The following is an 18673-nucleotide window of genomic DNA, read 5'->3' on the forward strand; positions in this document are numbered from 1 at the left end:
TACAGCACTGATCATGGGAAAATAAAAATCAGAAGACAGATTTTCTCTTGGGACTCTAGCATCACCACTGTAGACTGCTCACACACACTGGTACCAGGCAGAGGAAGTTTGTTCTTCTTGTCAGCTCACTGACCTGACATTCCTCTGGAGGTTGAATGTCTGGTGGAGAAGACAGAGGTGGAGAAACCTGCTAGACAGCAACTAGCACAAGGTAGCTGGGTAAACAGCACTGGTCACAGGGATCAGGACAATGCCAACTATTAATTCTGCTCCAAGCACCTATTAATTCTCCATTGCCTCATTCAAATACCCAAAAAACATCTGTTCCCAGTAAGCACTTTGCATCTTCAGTGGCTAAAGTCTTTGGGAATCAAAGAATCTGTTACATATAATTGAAATGCCCATCAGGCCAAGGACTTGCTCCATGTGCCTCTCCATAAAAATAGCTCCAGAATGAAGTGTTCATTAATACAGTGGTATAATTTAATGTTAAACTTCTCCTGCCATACACAAATTTGTATGTTTGGTACTTGCCCTTTGATGTCACTGCTTCTATAGTTTTATTTTATGTCAGAAATAATAATTTTCAGTGAAAAAACTTTGATGGGAAAATACATAGCTCCATTACAAGCCATCTCAGTGCGGAAACATGAACAGTATCAGTCTCAGAGTGATGGGTTCAATGAACGTACAGAGCAGTAACAGCTCAAAGGAACTGTCCTATCAGTCAGCTGGAGTAGCCAAGACCCTGCCACACCAATCTGAGAGAAGCACAAACAAACAAAAAAGAAGAACCAGGGGGTCTGGAAATATATGACTGGGTTTAGCTACTAAAAAGATGTACCTGCTTCAAAACCAAAAACCTAATAAACTTACTGTGCCACACCACAAACATTTCCCTTCAAATAGGAGGAAGTAACCACCACCACTGTCTGTTCCCTTTTGCAGCTCCAGCAGTTCCTGGCGTCTCAGTCTAGCAGTACATTCACAACGGCAGAGCCTTGAGTGCTACTGAAAGCCAACAGAGCTCCAGCAAAGTCAAAGCTGCAGCCCACATAAAAGCAGGTAAGTGATTAAAGGTATTTTAAGGAGACAATAGATAGGAACAAAGCTCGTTCGTATAGGATTTGCCAGATCCTGGCTCTGTTGAAGAAATACAACATGCAATCTCCACACAAGGACTGGTGACTTGTGCATCACTGAAAGCCACAAACTGCTGGGTGTGAGCAGCTCAGTCATCCAAGCTTATCTCAGTGCTTGAGTGTCAACTTTTCCTCTCTGGACTGAGAAGCAATTCCTGAGTCTTCCTCATCCACCAAGCCCCAACCTCCCCAACAGTCCTGGGGCCAAGTTACATGTCTTTCCAGACAGCCCTCTCTGTGAGCATAACAAGGCCAGAGCAGAGGGGTGCTCGTAGCAGTCTTGCTCAGGGAGCGCTGGCTGCCATGCCACAAATTAACATCGTCTTCAAATTATTTAGGGGGTTCAGACAGAAAAATCTTGAATATTTTCTCCTTTCCTGCCAGTTGTTCCCATCTTCTACCTCAATTCTGGCTGGATTCCCCCTTCCCCCTGTCCTCAGCTAGCACCGTCAGGCTCAGTCCTCCTCACCCTAGCCCCCCCTCCCCAAGGACAAGCAAAGTTATTACAATAATGAATTAGCCAGGCTGCTTACTGCTGCCAGTGGCGAAGGCAATTATCCCACTCCACGTCCCCAGCCACCGCTCAGCTCCCTCATAAAGAGAGGCTTTTGGGGCCGCTTTGTGCTTTGATTGGAAATGAAGAGATTGCTAATTAGGGAACCCCTGCTGGGATCGGGCTGGCAGGAACAATGGTGAAACGGACGGAGCACACGTCCATTTAGAGAGGGAGAGAGAAGAGAGAAATGTGAGCTCCTCTGTAATGTAGTGCATCCTCTGTTCACACCATAAACAACAGGGCAGACAATTTTATAGAGCTTTTCACCTTTTAAAGCATGCTAATTTGTTTATAGGAAGCGATAATTTGGTGTGTGTTTGCATAGGTCAATGCCTGTAGTTTGTGTGTACAGTATGGATTGACGCATGCGTGCATACATACACACAGTCATTTCCAGAGGCATTTTCTTAAAGAGTGTATTTTCACAGCTGACCGTATATTTCTTGTCATTTGCTGGGCAGCATGCATCAATCCTGCATTAATAGGGAGAGATGCTTAGAAAAGCCTGTTGACGAATATTAACACAGAATTATGTTGCCTGAATTCACAAATCACCAAAGTTGAAAATGAGTTACCAAATTAGTCAGTTTACCTGATGCTTGTCCAGCAACCACTTCCACTGCTTTGCCCAAGTGCTTTAAATGACAAGCAGACCTCCAGCAGGAGAAAATTAACACAACATTTTCTTAAACTCATCCTGAAATTTCTTCCTAATTCAATTACTCTAACTTTCCAGGGGGGAGGGGAGGAGGAGGGGGAACGGGAGCTAAATTCACCTTTCTCAAATGATGAATTGTACATGAGAAGATTAGAAAATATCTCCCTTGCAGCGCACAAGTGCATCTGGACAACTTCATAAAACTGTACCAACAGCACTTACACCCATAGCATCCTCTTTTTTTGGGCTCTAGTCACTTTTAACTCTTGTCAAAGAAAAAAATACCTCCCTCAACAGATAGACATGCAAACCATACCATTTATAAAATACAGCCTGTCAACAAAAGCAAAAGCCTCACCTTTTTGTGCAAACCTACACTGCATTGCCCAGTTAACTAAGTAATTCCATCAGGGAAGCACCCAAGTACCTTTTTAAAACTGAAAGTACAGTTTGCAACCACATATTTGACTTGCCGTGCAGGAAATTTGCATACTATTGATTAGCACAATGTACTACACACTAGGTGACTTATGTAAGCTAAAGCAAATTTCAAATTTTAAGCTTGAATTTACATTTCAGAATTCCCTTGCAGATACTGAAGCATTTGAATATACAAGTGTGCTTTTCCCTGAATACGTTTTCAGTAAAGCACAAGTCTTAACAGAAAGTGAGTGCTAAAAGGTGAAAAAACAGTTGAACTGAAAATGACTTTCAAATTCACAGACAATTTCTCTCTGCTGTTTGTTCACCTCTAGTGTTTATATCCTTCAGTTGTAGGTAGTTTTCATGTTCCCTTCTTAGTCATCACTTAGCCAAGCTCCACATATTTAGTTCTTTTGATCTTCCCTCATAAAAACAATCCCTCCAGCTCTGTCATCATTTTGTTGTTCTTCTCTTACTACCTTCCAAGTTTCCTCTGCATTTTTGCTGCGGGTGCCCAGAGCTGAAAGCCTCACCAGAACAGTATCAAGGAAGAACGCTACCTCACTGCTTCACTGTGTCCTGCCTGCATTCAGCACAATCCAATCTCATAGAAAGGTCAACGTTTGCAGCCTTTGCCCCCTTGGTCTGTCACGTTACAATGCCAACTCACAATTCCCCCACACTCTCCCATTCAGTTCTTTACTGTATTCCACTTACCTGATGGGAATATTTCCCCTCATGTAGGTACAGTCTGAAAGTAAAACCCTCTGCTAGAACCACACTTAGGGTTGTTTTATGTTGCTGACAACCCTATAGTTACTTATTGCACGTACAAAACCTGACCATTTAAAAGCAAGGAAACATCTACCTAACACCACCAAGGGCCAAATTGTAATGTGCTGTACAGCAGCAGAGCTCGTCTGGTTGCACTGCAGCTGTACTGGTACACACCAGCTGAGAAGTTATTTCCAGAAATCTTAGACTGTCCATATCACAAACAATCACATTATTCAGAGAAAGTGCAAAGAAGGGTATATTTCACTCCACAAGCTGCAATTCTGCTGCATGAAGACCCATTACTTTGTTTTCATAATCCAAGTATTTTCTTTTTAGGGATACAGCTATAGTGAATGTACAAGGAATTCAATATAGCTACCAACTGGTTCTAGAATTATTTGGTAAAGCACTTTAAATTGCTCTCTTGATAATCAAATTCTAATCTAATAGAAGAGGAATAAAACTCATGGTAAAATTATGGAGGTACAGGCCACCTGCATTTGAGACTGATGAACGGGCTTCATCACTACATCCATTCACAGGGTCTGATTTTGACTAGCATTAATATCCTAGCAAAGGAGGATGAAAGGAGGTGGCCTTTTCATGGCATTATAGCAGACAGGTCAGGAGGAAACATCAGAAGAAATAATCAAATATTCTAAAATCCTGCAAGAGAGAAGAAAGCCCGTTCCCTGTGAGTTGACCATCTCATGCCCCTAACAACAGGCTACTAGTTCTGGCCTCATTAAAACTCACTTTCTTTCAGAGCACAACTTCCTGAAAGTAACTCGGTTCTTAATATCCGTTCCTGTGCAAAGCGGGAAAACTATGAACGTAAAAGCACCCAAGCCAGGACTTCTTCCCCATTTTCTTCCTAGAGCAATACAACTACATCCAGCTACATACAATATAGGCAAAGCCCAAAGACTTTAGAGTTTATTGACTAAGGGATTTTAATATAAGATTTTTATTTAAAAATTAGCAACAAAAGAATCGTATCTCTTCCTTCCCTCTGCAGAAGTATAGATTTTCCTTTAATTTGATACAAATAACATGTGTGTTACATTCAGAGAGCATAAAACTACATTGTTCTTGCCTATTTATTTCTTTTAGGAGTTTAGCTTTTACAAATCGTATTGTGGAAAACCGAAGTCTCTCTACACAGGCTGCAGAATCTTTTAATCCACCTCTGAAAGAGGAGATCCCATCATCCTTCCCACCTGAGTCCCATTTGCCCTGCCTCCTTCCTCACGTTAACGTGTTTGTACAGATCAGGCTGAGGAGCTCATGTGGGTTAAAAACGCCAAAAGGTTAGTTTAATTCAAATTGACCACAAGCAGAATTACTGTAAATCCAAGTGTACACAAGTACTTCTATGTGACATATGACCCCCACATTACAGCAGTTGTGAAAGTTATGAAACCATTAGCAAATATCAAATGGTTTCTTAAAAGCACTCATATCTGGGGTATTTTTCTTTGAAAACTTCCCTTTTCGTGTAGGTAAATGACGACATGGCTGAGACAGAATGAGATTGAAAGACATAAATTACTGAACTGAAAAGCATGGTGCTGTCAGACTAATACCTGCTTGAAACAAAGTCTACCCAGTGAGAGATCTGAGAAGCATAATAAATTTAATTCCAAGAATAGGCTAAGGGGTGACCTGATCTAATTGTAAGTGGGGGGAAATTTAATAGTGGAAAGTTCTTTAATCTAGCTTTAAAAGGATGTAAGACAAGACTATTCCTGGTATCCAAAACTAGACAAATTTCATTTAGCAATAAAGACATTTTTAAACATCAGGAACTGGCCATTGGGACAACTTGCCATGAGGCATGCTGGATAATCTATCACAATATCTTTAAATCAAGGTTGTATGCCTCTCTAGAACACGTTGATGTTGAGAAGCTGCTGGTATAAGTGCAGGAGTTACTAGGTGGATTTTAGTGGTCTGCGTTAGGCAGTTAGGCCTAGAGCATTGGAGCAGTACAGGTCTGCCTTAAAAGTCTGTTTAGATTCCCTGTGGTTCTTTAAGAGTTCCAGAAAGCAAGACAAACACGTGCAAAGACAGCATATGCTTTGGTCTGCTGAAAGCATTCACGAAGAAGTGTTTGCGCTGTATCCACTATCCAATACTTGTTTGTTTCCAACAAGCTTCAATTAGGAGTCATCATACACTGTTTTTATAAGGCAATTTCTTACACATTATAGTAACCTTGCTATGAAAAACTATCCATTTTTGCCAGAGGATATATGCTTCATCTACCAGAATGTATAAAATATATATAAAGAATCTATAAAGGCTAATGGCAAGGGCCATCTTTGAATCATAAACAAAAGGAGAAGTGGTCAGTTAAATCTGTCCATGTCCAAGTCTTGAATTCAGTAATATTTGGGGTGGGTGGAGGTGAGGAAAATTAGACTTATTTTTTTAATGGTCTCCTTTATTGTTTTGAAATTTTATTCAATCTTCATAGAGTAAGTTGCCAGTGACAACAAATACTGTAAATCCAATACAACATGGTTACAAAATGAGTGAAGAGAGCTGTGTGTCAATCAATCCATCCATCCCAATATGTTTGCTTCACTATCCAGGCTTGCCTTCACTACTACACTATATATTTTCAATATGGGCGCACTGGAAGCCTGAAGTCAAGCTGTGAACCCTACTGTGACACACGCTTATAAATGGGACAGGAAAATCCTTGTTTTTCCAGTTGTCACATATTCTGGCTAACCATTGTTCTAATTTTAACAGGTAAAACAAATCCATCATAGCCATGTTCCATCAGAAGAGACTCTGTCATAGTATTGGGAAAAATATTTTTCTATTCTTCTCCATTACATGTCAATTTACTACTTTATTGCCTATAGAAAGCTTCTTAAGGGCACACACTGCTGTTCTCCAACCCACTCTCTGATTTGCATCACAGCACGCTCTTGTTAAAAACTGATCTTTCCTACATTTCTCAAACCTCAGCCTCAGCTTCTAAAACAATGTTAGGAAGACACACTTTCGTACTGCAACTTACTGGTCTCAGCAAGGAAAATCTCTATTGCCTTTTCTCTTTTCATCCTTCCAGATTCTACCTTTCTGTAAGGGTGACCCAGGACTAATTATGTTCACCCCGTCACTCATCTGGAAAGGCAAAGAACTTAAAAGAAGAAAAAGAAACTGCACCTCCACTGAATATTTTCTAGAGTCTTCTTCACTCTGAAATTAAACTCTTAAATATTCTAGTGAATTCAGTGATATGCCTTTTTTAATCACTTTCTGACACAACTGTAGGGGCAAAAATCCTTGATGATATTATTAATTTTTAGGAAGCCCCAGTCATAGTTATTTATCTGAAAAGCTACACTAGCACAGCCTGGGGAAAGAAGAGATAGCAGCCATTAGAGTAATTTGTGTTCTCAGTTTCAAGTACCTGACCAAAGAAGCCGTCCCTGAATCCTGGCAGATGCAGACTTCCATTGCAGAGCTCCCCAGTGATACATCCATGAGGGCTGCAGCAGGGCTGGCCCAGATCACAGGTGCAGGACTTGTGAGGTGGTCACCTCTCGAAAAAGGCCTTCTTTAGGCTTGAGAAAGAATGTCCTCCTACCCACAAAGAACTACCTGTGACCGGCCTTGCACCCTGGCCTAGAAGACAGGTCTAAGACAAAGAAAGGAATCACTAAACTCCAAGTGTAAAACCTTCTCAATAGAACCCTAATAAAGATTAGACAGCAGTTCAAGAGACTGATGCAAAGTTCTAGCAAGGGGAAAACAAGACATAGAGCCTACTGGAGCAAGGAGGATTTAGAGACAGGACTTATGTCCAAAAATATTGAAGAGTGGAAACAGTGAGGAAGGAACTGGGCAACATAAGAGAGAACTAGGGAGAAAAAGAAAAGAAATTAAGAAATAATTTAAACTGAATAATCAGGAAAACTACTCTCATTGCAGAAGGAACTGAGCTGTGGAACTGTCACCCCAGAAGTGAACAGGGATGGAAAAGCTCTGTGCAAGCAAAGCAAATCAAAAAGAAGAAAAAGAATGTAATAACTCAAGAAGGTTTTCACACCTCTGACTGCTGTGATTCCAAAACCTGGAATAGCTGGCAAACTTGGGAGAAGTGTAGCAAATATCTATAGAATATCTATAGAAAATGGAGGACCAACACCTTCCCCAAAATCAGTAGCATGTTACTGATAGAAACAGTTTTTAATGCTCAGAAAAGATTATAGGCTTCTCCTTTAAGGGACGTTTAAGCATGGGAGTATTTTTTCGTCCCTAATGACAGGAGAAGGAAGTGAAAGAGGTCAGAGTCCTGTAGACCTCTCTGCACTCCCTGTGGTCTAGTTTAGGAGACTTAAAAGGATTCAGATTAACTGGGGTGGCTTTGTCGATTACACACAGAGAGGAAAATGACCCCATGTGGTAAGTGTTTCCAGGACAGCTGCTCCTTTGGTGAAACACTGCTGCATTCCAGAAATAAACTCCTACAGTCAAATTAGCAGCTCGAGTCCTCTCTCCGCATGAACGTGCCTTTACCAAAGTTGCAGCAGTTCCCAGATGAATGGGAAACCAGCAGCATAAATTCCTGCTTGGCTCCGCTTTTAAATAGAAAATGGTACAAAAAGATGTTTGTACAATATCAAATCAGTCTTCATAGTCAAATAATTGCCCCACATTATTGATGGGCTCAAAACAAAAAAGGAAAATTTGGAATATTTCTGGCTGGGTTAAAGAGCTAAAACTAGCACAGTTCCCCAACATTCCAGGCCTGTCATGAGTTTTTCAGGTCTGAGTGCTTATCAGAACTGCAGTGTAAGAGATTTTGGTTTTGAATCCCATGTGGGTCAGTACCTACTAATGCAAAGTACTGAAGAATCATGCAAAAGATTACAATCTACATTTGAAACAACACAGGAAGCACTGTTGCCGCTTGCCTGGCCTCTTCTAGCTCCCAAAAGGTAATGCAGAGCTCTCGTCTCAATACAGAGGTGAATTCTGGGCCATGAAAGTAAATTTCCTCAGCAGCCCCAAGCCACTCATGTTTTACTGAAGACATACATTAAACAGCAAAACTACATGAGACAGCTTCCAAGTTTACACAGGTTTATAACTACAGGTTTACAGATGGCTTCACTGGGGAAGGCCCACGGAATCCTGGGGGAAAAAAAGCTAAACTTTTCAACAGGTAACAGAGCACTTTTTCAGTAACTCTGGGCTCTTACTCAAGGTAGATGCTGTACAAGAAGCAGGCCGCTCCATATAACCACTGAGTGCACAAATGTTTGTGGTCTTTGTCACACTGGCCTCTAACCCTGGGAAGGCATTCCCAAATGTTTCACTGCAGAAGGAAGGCACACTGCAGGCACATCTCTCCCCCTCACTCACAGATCGGAAAGATGAACCCAGAAGCCATTGTCGAAGTAACAAGGAACAAGTATCAGCATGGCAAAGGCCCCGCTGTGTGTTATAAAGTAGTGCCCATTTACGTCAAGAAACCTTCACCAACTGGTGATACAGCCATGCAATGCTCTTCTGACTCAACACATCACCAAACCAAAACCCATCAGGTGACTAAACCTTCTGCAGTCCTATGCATTGCAGAACAGAGGATATTATACATTGAAACAAGCTCACAGCTGCTGCATAATGTGTTCTTAAACATAAATACCTGAAAGCATCCTCTAACCCATTGCTTCTTTCCCTTTGGGCCTACTTCTGCCCTCCAAATTCCACCACAAGAGCCACCCAGTCAGTGGGCAGGAACACAGTACCAATCAAAAAGGATACATTCAGGAAGCATCATTTCTGTTTCGCTCACCCTCACTCCCTGGCTGCATTCTTGTCTTTGCTGCTACTTTCATAATGGCATAGCTTATCTATCCTAGGGACTTTCACAGCTTTAGAAACACAGCCTATAACAGTAGGAACACATTCAGAGTAAGCAAGATCAGGTACCCCAAAATACAGATGCTGCATGTCTGTAACAGTACTGTGTAAACAAGTAACTCAACTGAATGTATCCTTTCTGATACAGCAAGTAAAGCCACCTGTACTCCAAACAAGCCACATCTGCAGCAATACATTACCACAAATACCTATCTCTGTTAACCTCATCTTTCTTCTAGCCACAGACTTCATGACTGACTCTTCCCCACTGATAGTCTCCTGTCTTGAATCAGATTGGAAGCTCTTTCAGACAAAAGCTGTCTTAAGGCTAAATGCTGCAGCCCCAGCAAACAACGAGGGCAAAATGGAACCAATGGACAAAGCTGCCAGCAAAATTCGTAGGCATCGTCTGAGAGCTAGTTAAAAAGAAGTGGAACACAGCATGAGATTTATTAAGTAGTAGATAATAATTTTACATTACATAATACACAGTGTTGCATACTATATTAAACCCAGTATTGTGAGCCTCAAACGTTCAACTACTTATCAAGTCCCAAAATAAACATAATTATATTCTATATGATACATTGGTGGTTATTCTTATCACCTCCTTTTTTTTTAAAAAAAAAAAAAAAAGAAATAAGATAGTTGGCATTGCTTTTCAGTTGTTCCCTGAAACCTTGTGGTCTAGACATTTTTCTTCTTTTAAAACAAAACTGCAATTTTTCTCATCTTTTGTTTTCACGTGGTAGACATGTAAAGTCAAATATCAAGTAGAGCAATAAAGTTGTTGGCAACATCAAAGAGCATGAAGTATAGAAATAATATATAGGGTAATTAAATGGCTATATAAGTTATTTGCGTATCTCTATATATAAGCTGGCCTGACTTAATAAAGAAGCATTTCACAGTAGCTTTTTGGCCTTCCTGTGCAAGATTTTGCAATAACCTCCAAATGGTAGCAAGCTTTCACAGCCTTCTGACCTGGCTATGGGAAGTTGCAGAGAACTGCCTGAGATTCCTCAGAACACAACACCACATCCAGAAGAGAAAAGGTGCAAAGCACATATAAATACAAAGCAGAGAGAAAAGGAGATAGGGAGCATGATGAGCAAGCTGCTCTTTTATTTTCACAGGTGAAAGTCCGAATCTTGTACTTATCAGCAATGGTCCAGCTAAAAGTGTGAGCCAAGCCCAGGTCATCAGCTGATTGCAACTGATGCCTTAGGGGGAACAGTGTGAGGGATTCACCAGCCCACTGTGCTACAAGGACAACTGAGAGCACAAAAACAGTCAGGACCGTATGCCCCGTCCCCTCCTCCCCACAGGCCCATGGTTGCAGAAGCACCAACAGATCCTTAGGGATGACATTCTGCATGCATGCTGTGCTCTTTGGACACATCTTGCATCTATAGGGGTAGTGCAGCTGAGCAGACAAAAAGCATTGCTCCTCCAGCAGCTTCCATAGCAGGTGGGTGTTTCTGCCTCTGCCACCCTGAGGCCAGACAGAAATGTCTAACTTCTCAGGGCAGATTTGAAGCTTCAGTGCAAAGCAGGTGGGATGTTTTATCATCCACCTCCAACAGCCCAAACAGGTGGCTAGAAGTTAGCATTGGGCTGACAGAATCAAAAGCACTCAACCACCCTGTTTCAACTTAAAAGGAAGACCAACTTGAGGGTGACAGCCAATTGGCCAAAAAGGGGAAGGAAAAGGATGGAGGAAATGGTTACCCTGTGACGTGATAGCGTGAGACTTCACAGAAGGCTACAGAGCTAGACACTGCCAGCAAAGACTCACAGTATAGTAACCCACAAACTACCATTTGCAGCCAATCTCCATTAAGCACTATAAAGTAACACCACTTGCTGAGCTACCTCTCTGTATATGCACCTCTCCCTGGGAGCAGGCAGACAAGTGACAAACTCAACACATGTCTAGCACGGTTTTTCTGGAATGGGTTAGAAACAAAGCAGCTCTTCCTTTGCACTATCCTAGGTAAACAGAGGATGTTGCTGGTACAAAGTGCCTCAAAGTGGCAGGAACAGCATTATCACTTCAGTGCTGTTTCCTGAAGGATCAATAAGCCAAGACAATCAATTCTTCTGGCTAGTCCTTATTCCCCAGGAGAAACTGTGGCTCTCATCCCCCGTCATTTAACCCTTCATAAACATAGCAGCAGCCCCATTAATTCTATCCTCCTTAAACACACTTTCCACAAGCCTGTGTGCCGGAACAGAGTACGGAGCTGGAAGTAGTGTAGCCAGGTGAACACGGTATTGCAGAGAGTTATGGCCCATTACTTCAGCACAGCAATAACATGTCTATATACTGCTCTTTGAGTACTCTCTATCCCCTACTACTTCTTTGTACACAGAGTATAAGACTCTCCCAGAGCATAGCAGACACTCACAGAAAGGGGCTGCATAGGCAGTAGATGGCATGGACAGTCATTACGGTGAGTCACAAGAGCACAGCCTATTTAGAGACACACAAAAGTGAAGTTTAATCCTACATATCAAAAAGAGACTAAGAGGGATGGGGAGAAAGCTCAGGAAGAATCATGTAATTATTTGCAATGTCAAAAAGGGAATAGGGGCTACTGGAGGCAAAACACAGGACTGTACTGGGAGCCTGCACTAACACAAAGCATTCTGCTGTGATCATGCAATTCTCCTAGATCATGGAGAACAGGCAAAGCAGGAACCCCATTTAAGATGGGCAAAACACATCACATCAGTGAAGGGACTCACCTTAGACTGAACAGGGAGTCTGTGTCAGAGCTAGAATTGAGGAACAACAGTGAAACAGCTTGGTATAAACACTGGCCATGAATACATGGCCACACAGACGTTTCACCTAAAAAGCAGTAGGGCTTGGGACAGGTCCCTAGACTGACTTTTGGGTGAAGCGTTAGAGAGGATGTTGATGCAAGGAATCCCTTCCCAGCCTATGTTTTACTCACAAAATACTTGCTGTCCTCCCACACACAAAGACAGCATTAGCCAATTATTATAACTTGAGTGTTGCCATACTCTCAGTGCTACAGACTGTGGGTCCAAAAAGCATGACAGAAAATCATATTCACATGAGCTCTTCACCAGTCTACAGGAGTTCACATCACCAACAGAGAAAGGTTGAAATCCCTTGTACTAGGCCATAGGGACATGATGTAACAGGGAAGAATTTATTTAAAGAGAAGCAGTGGAAAGAGCTACCAATGAGAGTAACTGCAATTTTTAAAAGCCCAGGAGACTTGTGGGAAAAGAAAAGCCTGAGGATGAAGAACAAATCAAACAAAAAGAAAGCTGTCTGGCAGGCCTGGTGGCAGATGTACCCTCTCTTCTCACCCAGAAAGTCACCCTCTAGGTCCCCTAAGCTTTAGAGGGATGTCAGTGAAATGCCTGTGTTTTAGTATATGGCTACCGGTCACTTGCTCAGGCCTACCACAAAGAGGTGATCACGTGAGGCTGGGGAAACAAGAACTTCTGAAGTACATTTCCTGCTGATCCAGCAAACACAATTACGAAGAGAAAGAGAATCCAATCCAGCGTGAAACTCTTGTGAGCAGGATCATTCGCATCTCACATGGTTGAGGGAAAGGAAAGGGCAGCGACTCCTTAATGAATAAAAATAGCCACTTATGCTTCCCTCTCATTCGGGCTGGGCATATGCTTTCCAGTACCCAAATAACAAGATTCAGTTCCAAGTTTTATCCCATTAGAAAAGGAAATTTCCCCTAAAGACACAGCCTTTTTTCTAGAGACTTTCAAGAGTCCTCAGACTTTAAAACTGTCACTTTCAAGTCATCATGTCAACTGAACTGTGTGCTTTAAAAGCTTAAAGAGTCACAGTATTTCCTTCCCTGAAATTCCTACACTACTATAAAATCATTTTTTAAGTACTTGTGGCATGCACGGAGGACAGTAAGAACACAGTAGCTTTCTACTAGCCTGTGGAAAAGTTGAAAATCAGTTTTTAGTTCCTCAGTTCTTCATAAACTGTACATATGCCAGGCAAAGCTGCGCTGAAATGCAGCCACCTTCAGGGTAAATAGCAGCAGGTCATTCATAGGATTCAGTATAGCACTGCAAAGGACAAAAAGGAGGAGAAAGAAGAGTATTTTGCCTGAAACATCAGCAGGAGAAATCTAAGTATAAACTGCTAAGCCATGGCCACAGCAGAATAGTGCAGGAGAGCAAAAGGCTGAGGCAAACAGAAAGGAAACTGGGATGGGAAGGAGAGGAAGGCAGGAAAAAATGTTATACAGTGTTCACCTCAGCCACAGAAAGCTCCTGTCTCAAAGGGATCTGCTGTGGGTGCCAGCTATTAGAGGGAAAGAACACAATTATTATGTATTTCAAATGCATTTAATAAAGTAGACTCTAGCTGATGATGCTCTCCTCAGCAGGTCCAGGCACAGAGCACAAAGAGAAAGAGGCCTCAGGCATTCACGTTAGGTCGCAGTTTTAAATAATTTTTAAACTAGGGCAAGGTGCCAATTCTTACCTCAAGGTGCTGCACCCAGATAGACATGTCAGCAAAACCACCAAGTTTGGTGTATACAGGATGACCACTGATACACATGGCTCCGGAACCAAAAAGTAACTTTTTTGGCAAAGTTTACTGCTTTTGAGTAATAAACCTGGAGTTTCATGTCAACAAGAGTCACCAAGACCAAGTTCAGACCTAGCACGTAGGACAACGCCATTGAATGTTACACTAGGAGTAAGTTAGCCTTCTATCTGCTTGTCTTACCAAAATCAGAAAGCCTTTTGGTGGCTTGTACCAAATGTCAAAAAAAAAGCAGCAAAACTCTTAATGTCAGCACAGTAACTTCTCGCTTTCAAGCTATGCACCTGCGTCACTGATTTGCAGGTTTTGCCAAGGGCAAACCAGCCATTTAGAATTTATGTAATATTGTTCTCTGTAGATCTTGGAGTACTTTTGATGGCATCCATGTATCATTTTACAGGCAGGGAAACTGAGGAACACGGAGCCATGACTTGGCCACGTGTCAGAAAACAGGAGGTTTCTATCTGCATTCGTTTTCAGGACCTGGTTACGGAAGAGAGGGAGGATCATGGCATGGTCTTGATTTTGTGTGCTTTGCCTGCTGCAGACAGATTTTCTAAGTCCAAGCTTGGGGCAAAAAAGCCTACTGCTGGCTAGTTCACAACACACCAGGCCTTAGCAACACAGAGGTCCTCTGCTTGCTGCAGGCAAGCAGGCCTGTGCTTTTTCAGCAACAGCAGGGTCTACCCAAGCATGCATGATAAACTCATCGCAACAACAATCAAGTATAAATTTGGTCAATCATTCCTGTGACAGCAAATCCAGTTCTCCAACTAGACTACTTGACGCAAGACTACAGCTAAACTGAAGGACAGAAAAATTGTCTCAAAAGATACCAGTCTACAGAACAGAACAATTTAGAAATGTGGATGGGTCAGTATCTTTCTCTTTATTTTTTTTCTTTTTAAGAAAAGGTTACCCAAGAGTTAACTAGAACCAAAAATAAAATGCATTAAAAATTAAATCGGGGTCTTCCAGGCACTATTAACAAAAAGGCAGCCCACCCTCCAATTCTTTTCCTTTAGAGGAGTATTTATTTGGAGTTTCTATTAGGCTGCTGCATGCACTGCGTGTATGCTGCTTCACTGAAGAGGAGCGTTTTTGAAGCATCACTTGACTTTGTTTTAAATATCTTGCTACAGTTTCCATTTTAGCTCTGTGAGATGATTATTTTCTCTCACCAAACTGAAGTTATACAGCAGTTGAAAATGCTGATGGCTTAACTGGTTTCCTTTTTTTTTTTTTTTTTCCCTCTCCACAGCAGCCCTGAGGGGTTTTAACTCTTTCCGCAGCACTGAAATCCTGCTTTTGGAGTTCAATGTTTAACTCGCGCTGGGAGACTCATAAATATTCGGAGTCACTCTCTCCCTCTCTGTTTGATTAGGAAATGAGCCTTTAACTCAATGTAATCCCCAAGCCATTAACAAAAAAGCCCTCAACAGCTCCACTATTAGAATTTCACTCCTAACCCACAGAGGATTGAATTAGATTAACATAACTACCCGCAATCTGAGTTTATTTTCTGTGCCAGATAGAAATGTGTCTTCAGGAAAGGAAAAGAAGAGAGCGGGAGAGCAAGCATAGCATAATGAAATGTAAAAATAGAGAGATGAGAAATAGATGGACAGGTGTACAGGTGAAGCGATAAAAGAAGTAAGAGAGAGCGGTAGCTACACAATCTTTAATAACTGGCTGCTGGCTTTGGGGGTTTTATTCAGAAGGCCCCTAAAAACATAGAATTGTTTCAAGAAGAGTATTTTTTTCCTGCTGGTGTTTACTCCATATTCTCAGGAATTTAAAGCGAGACACCTGAGCATGCTGTACTCCAGACACCTGTGCAGCAGATTTGGCACAGGTTTTATTTATAATTCCCCAGAGATGTCATACTCAGCAATGGAAGGAGGGGCATGAAGAAGAGAATCTGCATGTCAATCATTACTTTGCAGTCAAAGAAACAAATAACCTAGGATTAAACAAAATGTATGTTTGTTTGTTTTTTTAAGGAATTAAAAAAATCATGCAACAGCCCTGTGACAAACTACACTGCGTAGAATAAGTCACTTTGGAGGTTGATAGGTTCTTCGTCCACAAAACACGAAACATTAGTGAAGCAGCAACTAAATAACAAAGACTTCCCTCCACATAATGCATCAAAGTCTTCCCTCTAACCACAGATAACTCTCTCCCTCCAAATAAAAGTGGTCCCATAAACCATTGATTGGTATGCTACAGGACAGTAGATGCTTGGTTGTTTTTTCCAAATGCAGTAATAAAAAGATACAGCAGGTTTAACAGGGGAAAAAACCCACACGTGTTTGAAAGAGAAGGATCAAATCCAGCAATTATGCGCACACAACTATTATATGGTACAAACAAACAAATTCTTAAGACAAAAGCTTTTCTAGCTTTATACTTGGAGGACTTTTTTTGGAATGCTTGCATTTCTGAAAAAATGTTCAGTAAATGAGGTTTTGCAGTAATTCCCGGGCGTAGTCATGCTAATATTTCTGTTTGTATAGGGAAGAAAGATTCAATTTTTATTTTTCAAGTGATAAGATGTCTCTTGGTTTTCAATTTTTAGGGGGACTTCAGACCGGCTATATGATAGATTCTTTGTTAGTTACAGAGTCAGCAATTTTATTTCTTTAATGCTTTTCAGAAAAATCTGCTCTCCCTTTATTACACAATAACATTGCAGTGTCACAGAGAGGCAATAAATGTAGTATCATGCCAAAACAAACAGAAAAGGGACTTAAATAATTTAAATACATTCATTTTTAAGTAAAGCAAAAAGCCTTTATAATCAAAATGAAGCTTCCTATGATGAGAATGGTCAGGCTGACAGTTTTGTTTTATTTGGGGGGAGGGGAGCTTCATAGCAAGCAGCATATTGTAATGATCATTTGGGGCATTATTTGTGTATGTAAATTCACCATGTTTATCCATATTGTCCTAAAAAGCCTTCCTTCTATCTAGAATTCTAGCTGAAAGATTGAGTATTTATATCAATGGTTAAAAACTTAGAAAGAATTAATTTGTAGTTAGTATTTTTTGTTCCTAGAACTTAAGTTAAAAACTTTGAGTATTATAAAATGTAAATTAAAGAAATCCAAAATAAAGAACCAACTATTTGTCACATTTCTACAGTCAGTCCAAGCAATTAATCTATCACGTATTTCTTAGGACTTGATATTTTAACTGCAAGACAGCTCTGGTTTTATTGCGCTATTTTTATTAGACACTTGTTCCTCCAAATTATTTTAAAGTTTAGTTTCATTTTATTTGTTGTTACTTTCAAAAATGGTAAATTGTGGGGAAAAAAGTTTTTAAGACACATATTTCATGAGAAATTTATATATTATAACTCTACGTACCAAAATAAAAAATTGTAATATTGGCATTTTGGGGGGTAAACATTATAAACACAAGAGATCAAGGAAATTATTCTATGCCTAAAAATAAATATAAAAACTAAATTTTGGAAAAGATATAACCCAAAGTTCTGAGGCAAAAATATGAAACAAGAAAAACCTCTTTGTGTTTTGACAAAAACATGCTAAAAGCTATTAATAAAAACCAAATTCTGACTAATTATTGTCTTCCCTCTATTCATATTCCTGCTAACAAAAATATTCCAGAAATATATCATTGTTCGAACATTTTGCATTTTGGTTGCTTTAAAGCAAATAGCTCATTGGCGATGAGAGAGTAAGTTCCTTCTTTGATTGCCACTGCACCGACTTTGCAAAGACTTGCACCCCTCTTTTGTCATTGAAGAGACTTCAGTTGCTCTGGGACTTTTAAAATTAAAGAAACATCAACTGCTCAATGCTAAATGCATTCAGTAAAAGCAAAATTTCATTTCATTTCCCTGCTAAAAGGTTTGTTACGAAGGCAGGGGGAGGGGGTGCTGGTGTTTTTTTAATAGAGGAAAGGGTGTCGCTTGGTTCTTTTAAGACAGGACTGCTGAAGTTTCCAGGTTTGCCTTTACCAGCATGGGATAAATAGCACCTGTCCTTGGTAAGCCCTTAAGCAGAGTTACGTTATACATTGACCTTTTTGGAATGCCAGCAAACCTGACCGTTTCTATTCCCAAAACAAAACTGTTCCACTCAAACTTTCAATTGCTTATTTCCAGAGGAAAAAGCCACTCTCAAATGGTGAAACTGCCTGATTTCTACAAAGTTCTGAACCAACTCCTCTCCTTGTGGGTCACACTGACCTTCCTCTGGCAGTGTGAAAATAAAATAAAAAAACATACTACCTTTAAGCATATTGAGATGCTGCCATAATTTTTAGCCCAGATAAAAGGATTGGTGCAGAGCAACATTTGGATCAAAAAACCCCAAAACAAAAAACAACCCTATAAATGCAATAAAAGGTAGAAGTTTGCTACTTACATGCTGCAGGCTGAGAGATGAAGCTTGAGGCTGGAGTAGAATTTCCCTTGCCCTCAGGTGTTTCTAATTGCTGATTAAATATCTTTTGGTTCCGCCTGCACCAGCCGACAGTCCCCTCTGCGTCTCTGCCTCTCTTTGTGACTAGGACACAGTACTCTGAGTCCCAACCTATAAATAGATCCCAGCTCTGTGATTGATATAACAGGCAGCTGACAAAAAAAAAAAAAAAAAAAAAAAAAAGAAGCAGAAAAAAAA

General features: G+C 40.7%; 1 protein-coding gene across 2 annotated transcripts in view; it reads right to left on the reverse strand.

Annotated features, from left to right (window-relative positions):
- The window catches only part of ESRRB (estrogen-related receptor beta), a 131184-nt gene extending 112646 nt beyond the window's left edge, over window positions 1–18538 (reverse strand). Inside the window, exon 1 of one of the 2 annotated variants that reach the window (XM_014941940.1) lies at window positions 18419–18538. In XM_014941940.1, coding sequence (XP_014797426.1) covers window positions 18419–18420 — 2 coding nt within the window. In that variant the 5' untranslated portion in view covers window positions 18421–18538. The remainder of the gene's footprint in view (window positions 1–18418) is intronic. The other variant, XM_014941941.1, reaches the window with a different exon arrangement.
- Between the last annotated feature and the right edge of the window lie 135 nt (window positions 18539–18673).

Source organism: Calidris pugnax, unplaced genomic scaffold (genome assembly GCF_001431845.1).
Source record: "Calidris pugnax isolate Ruff unplaced genomic scaffold, ASM143184v1 scaffold56, whole genome shotgun sequence".
In the NCBI taxonomy this organism is placed as follows: Eukaryota; Metazoa; Chordata; class Aves; order Charadriiformes; family Scolopacidae; genus Calidris; species Calidris pugnax.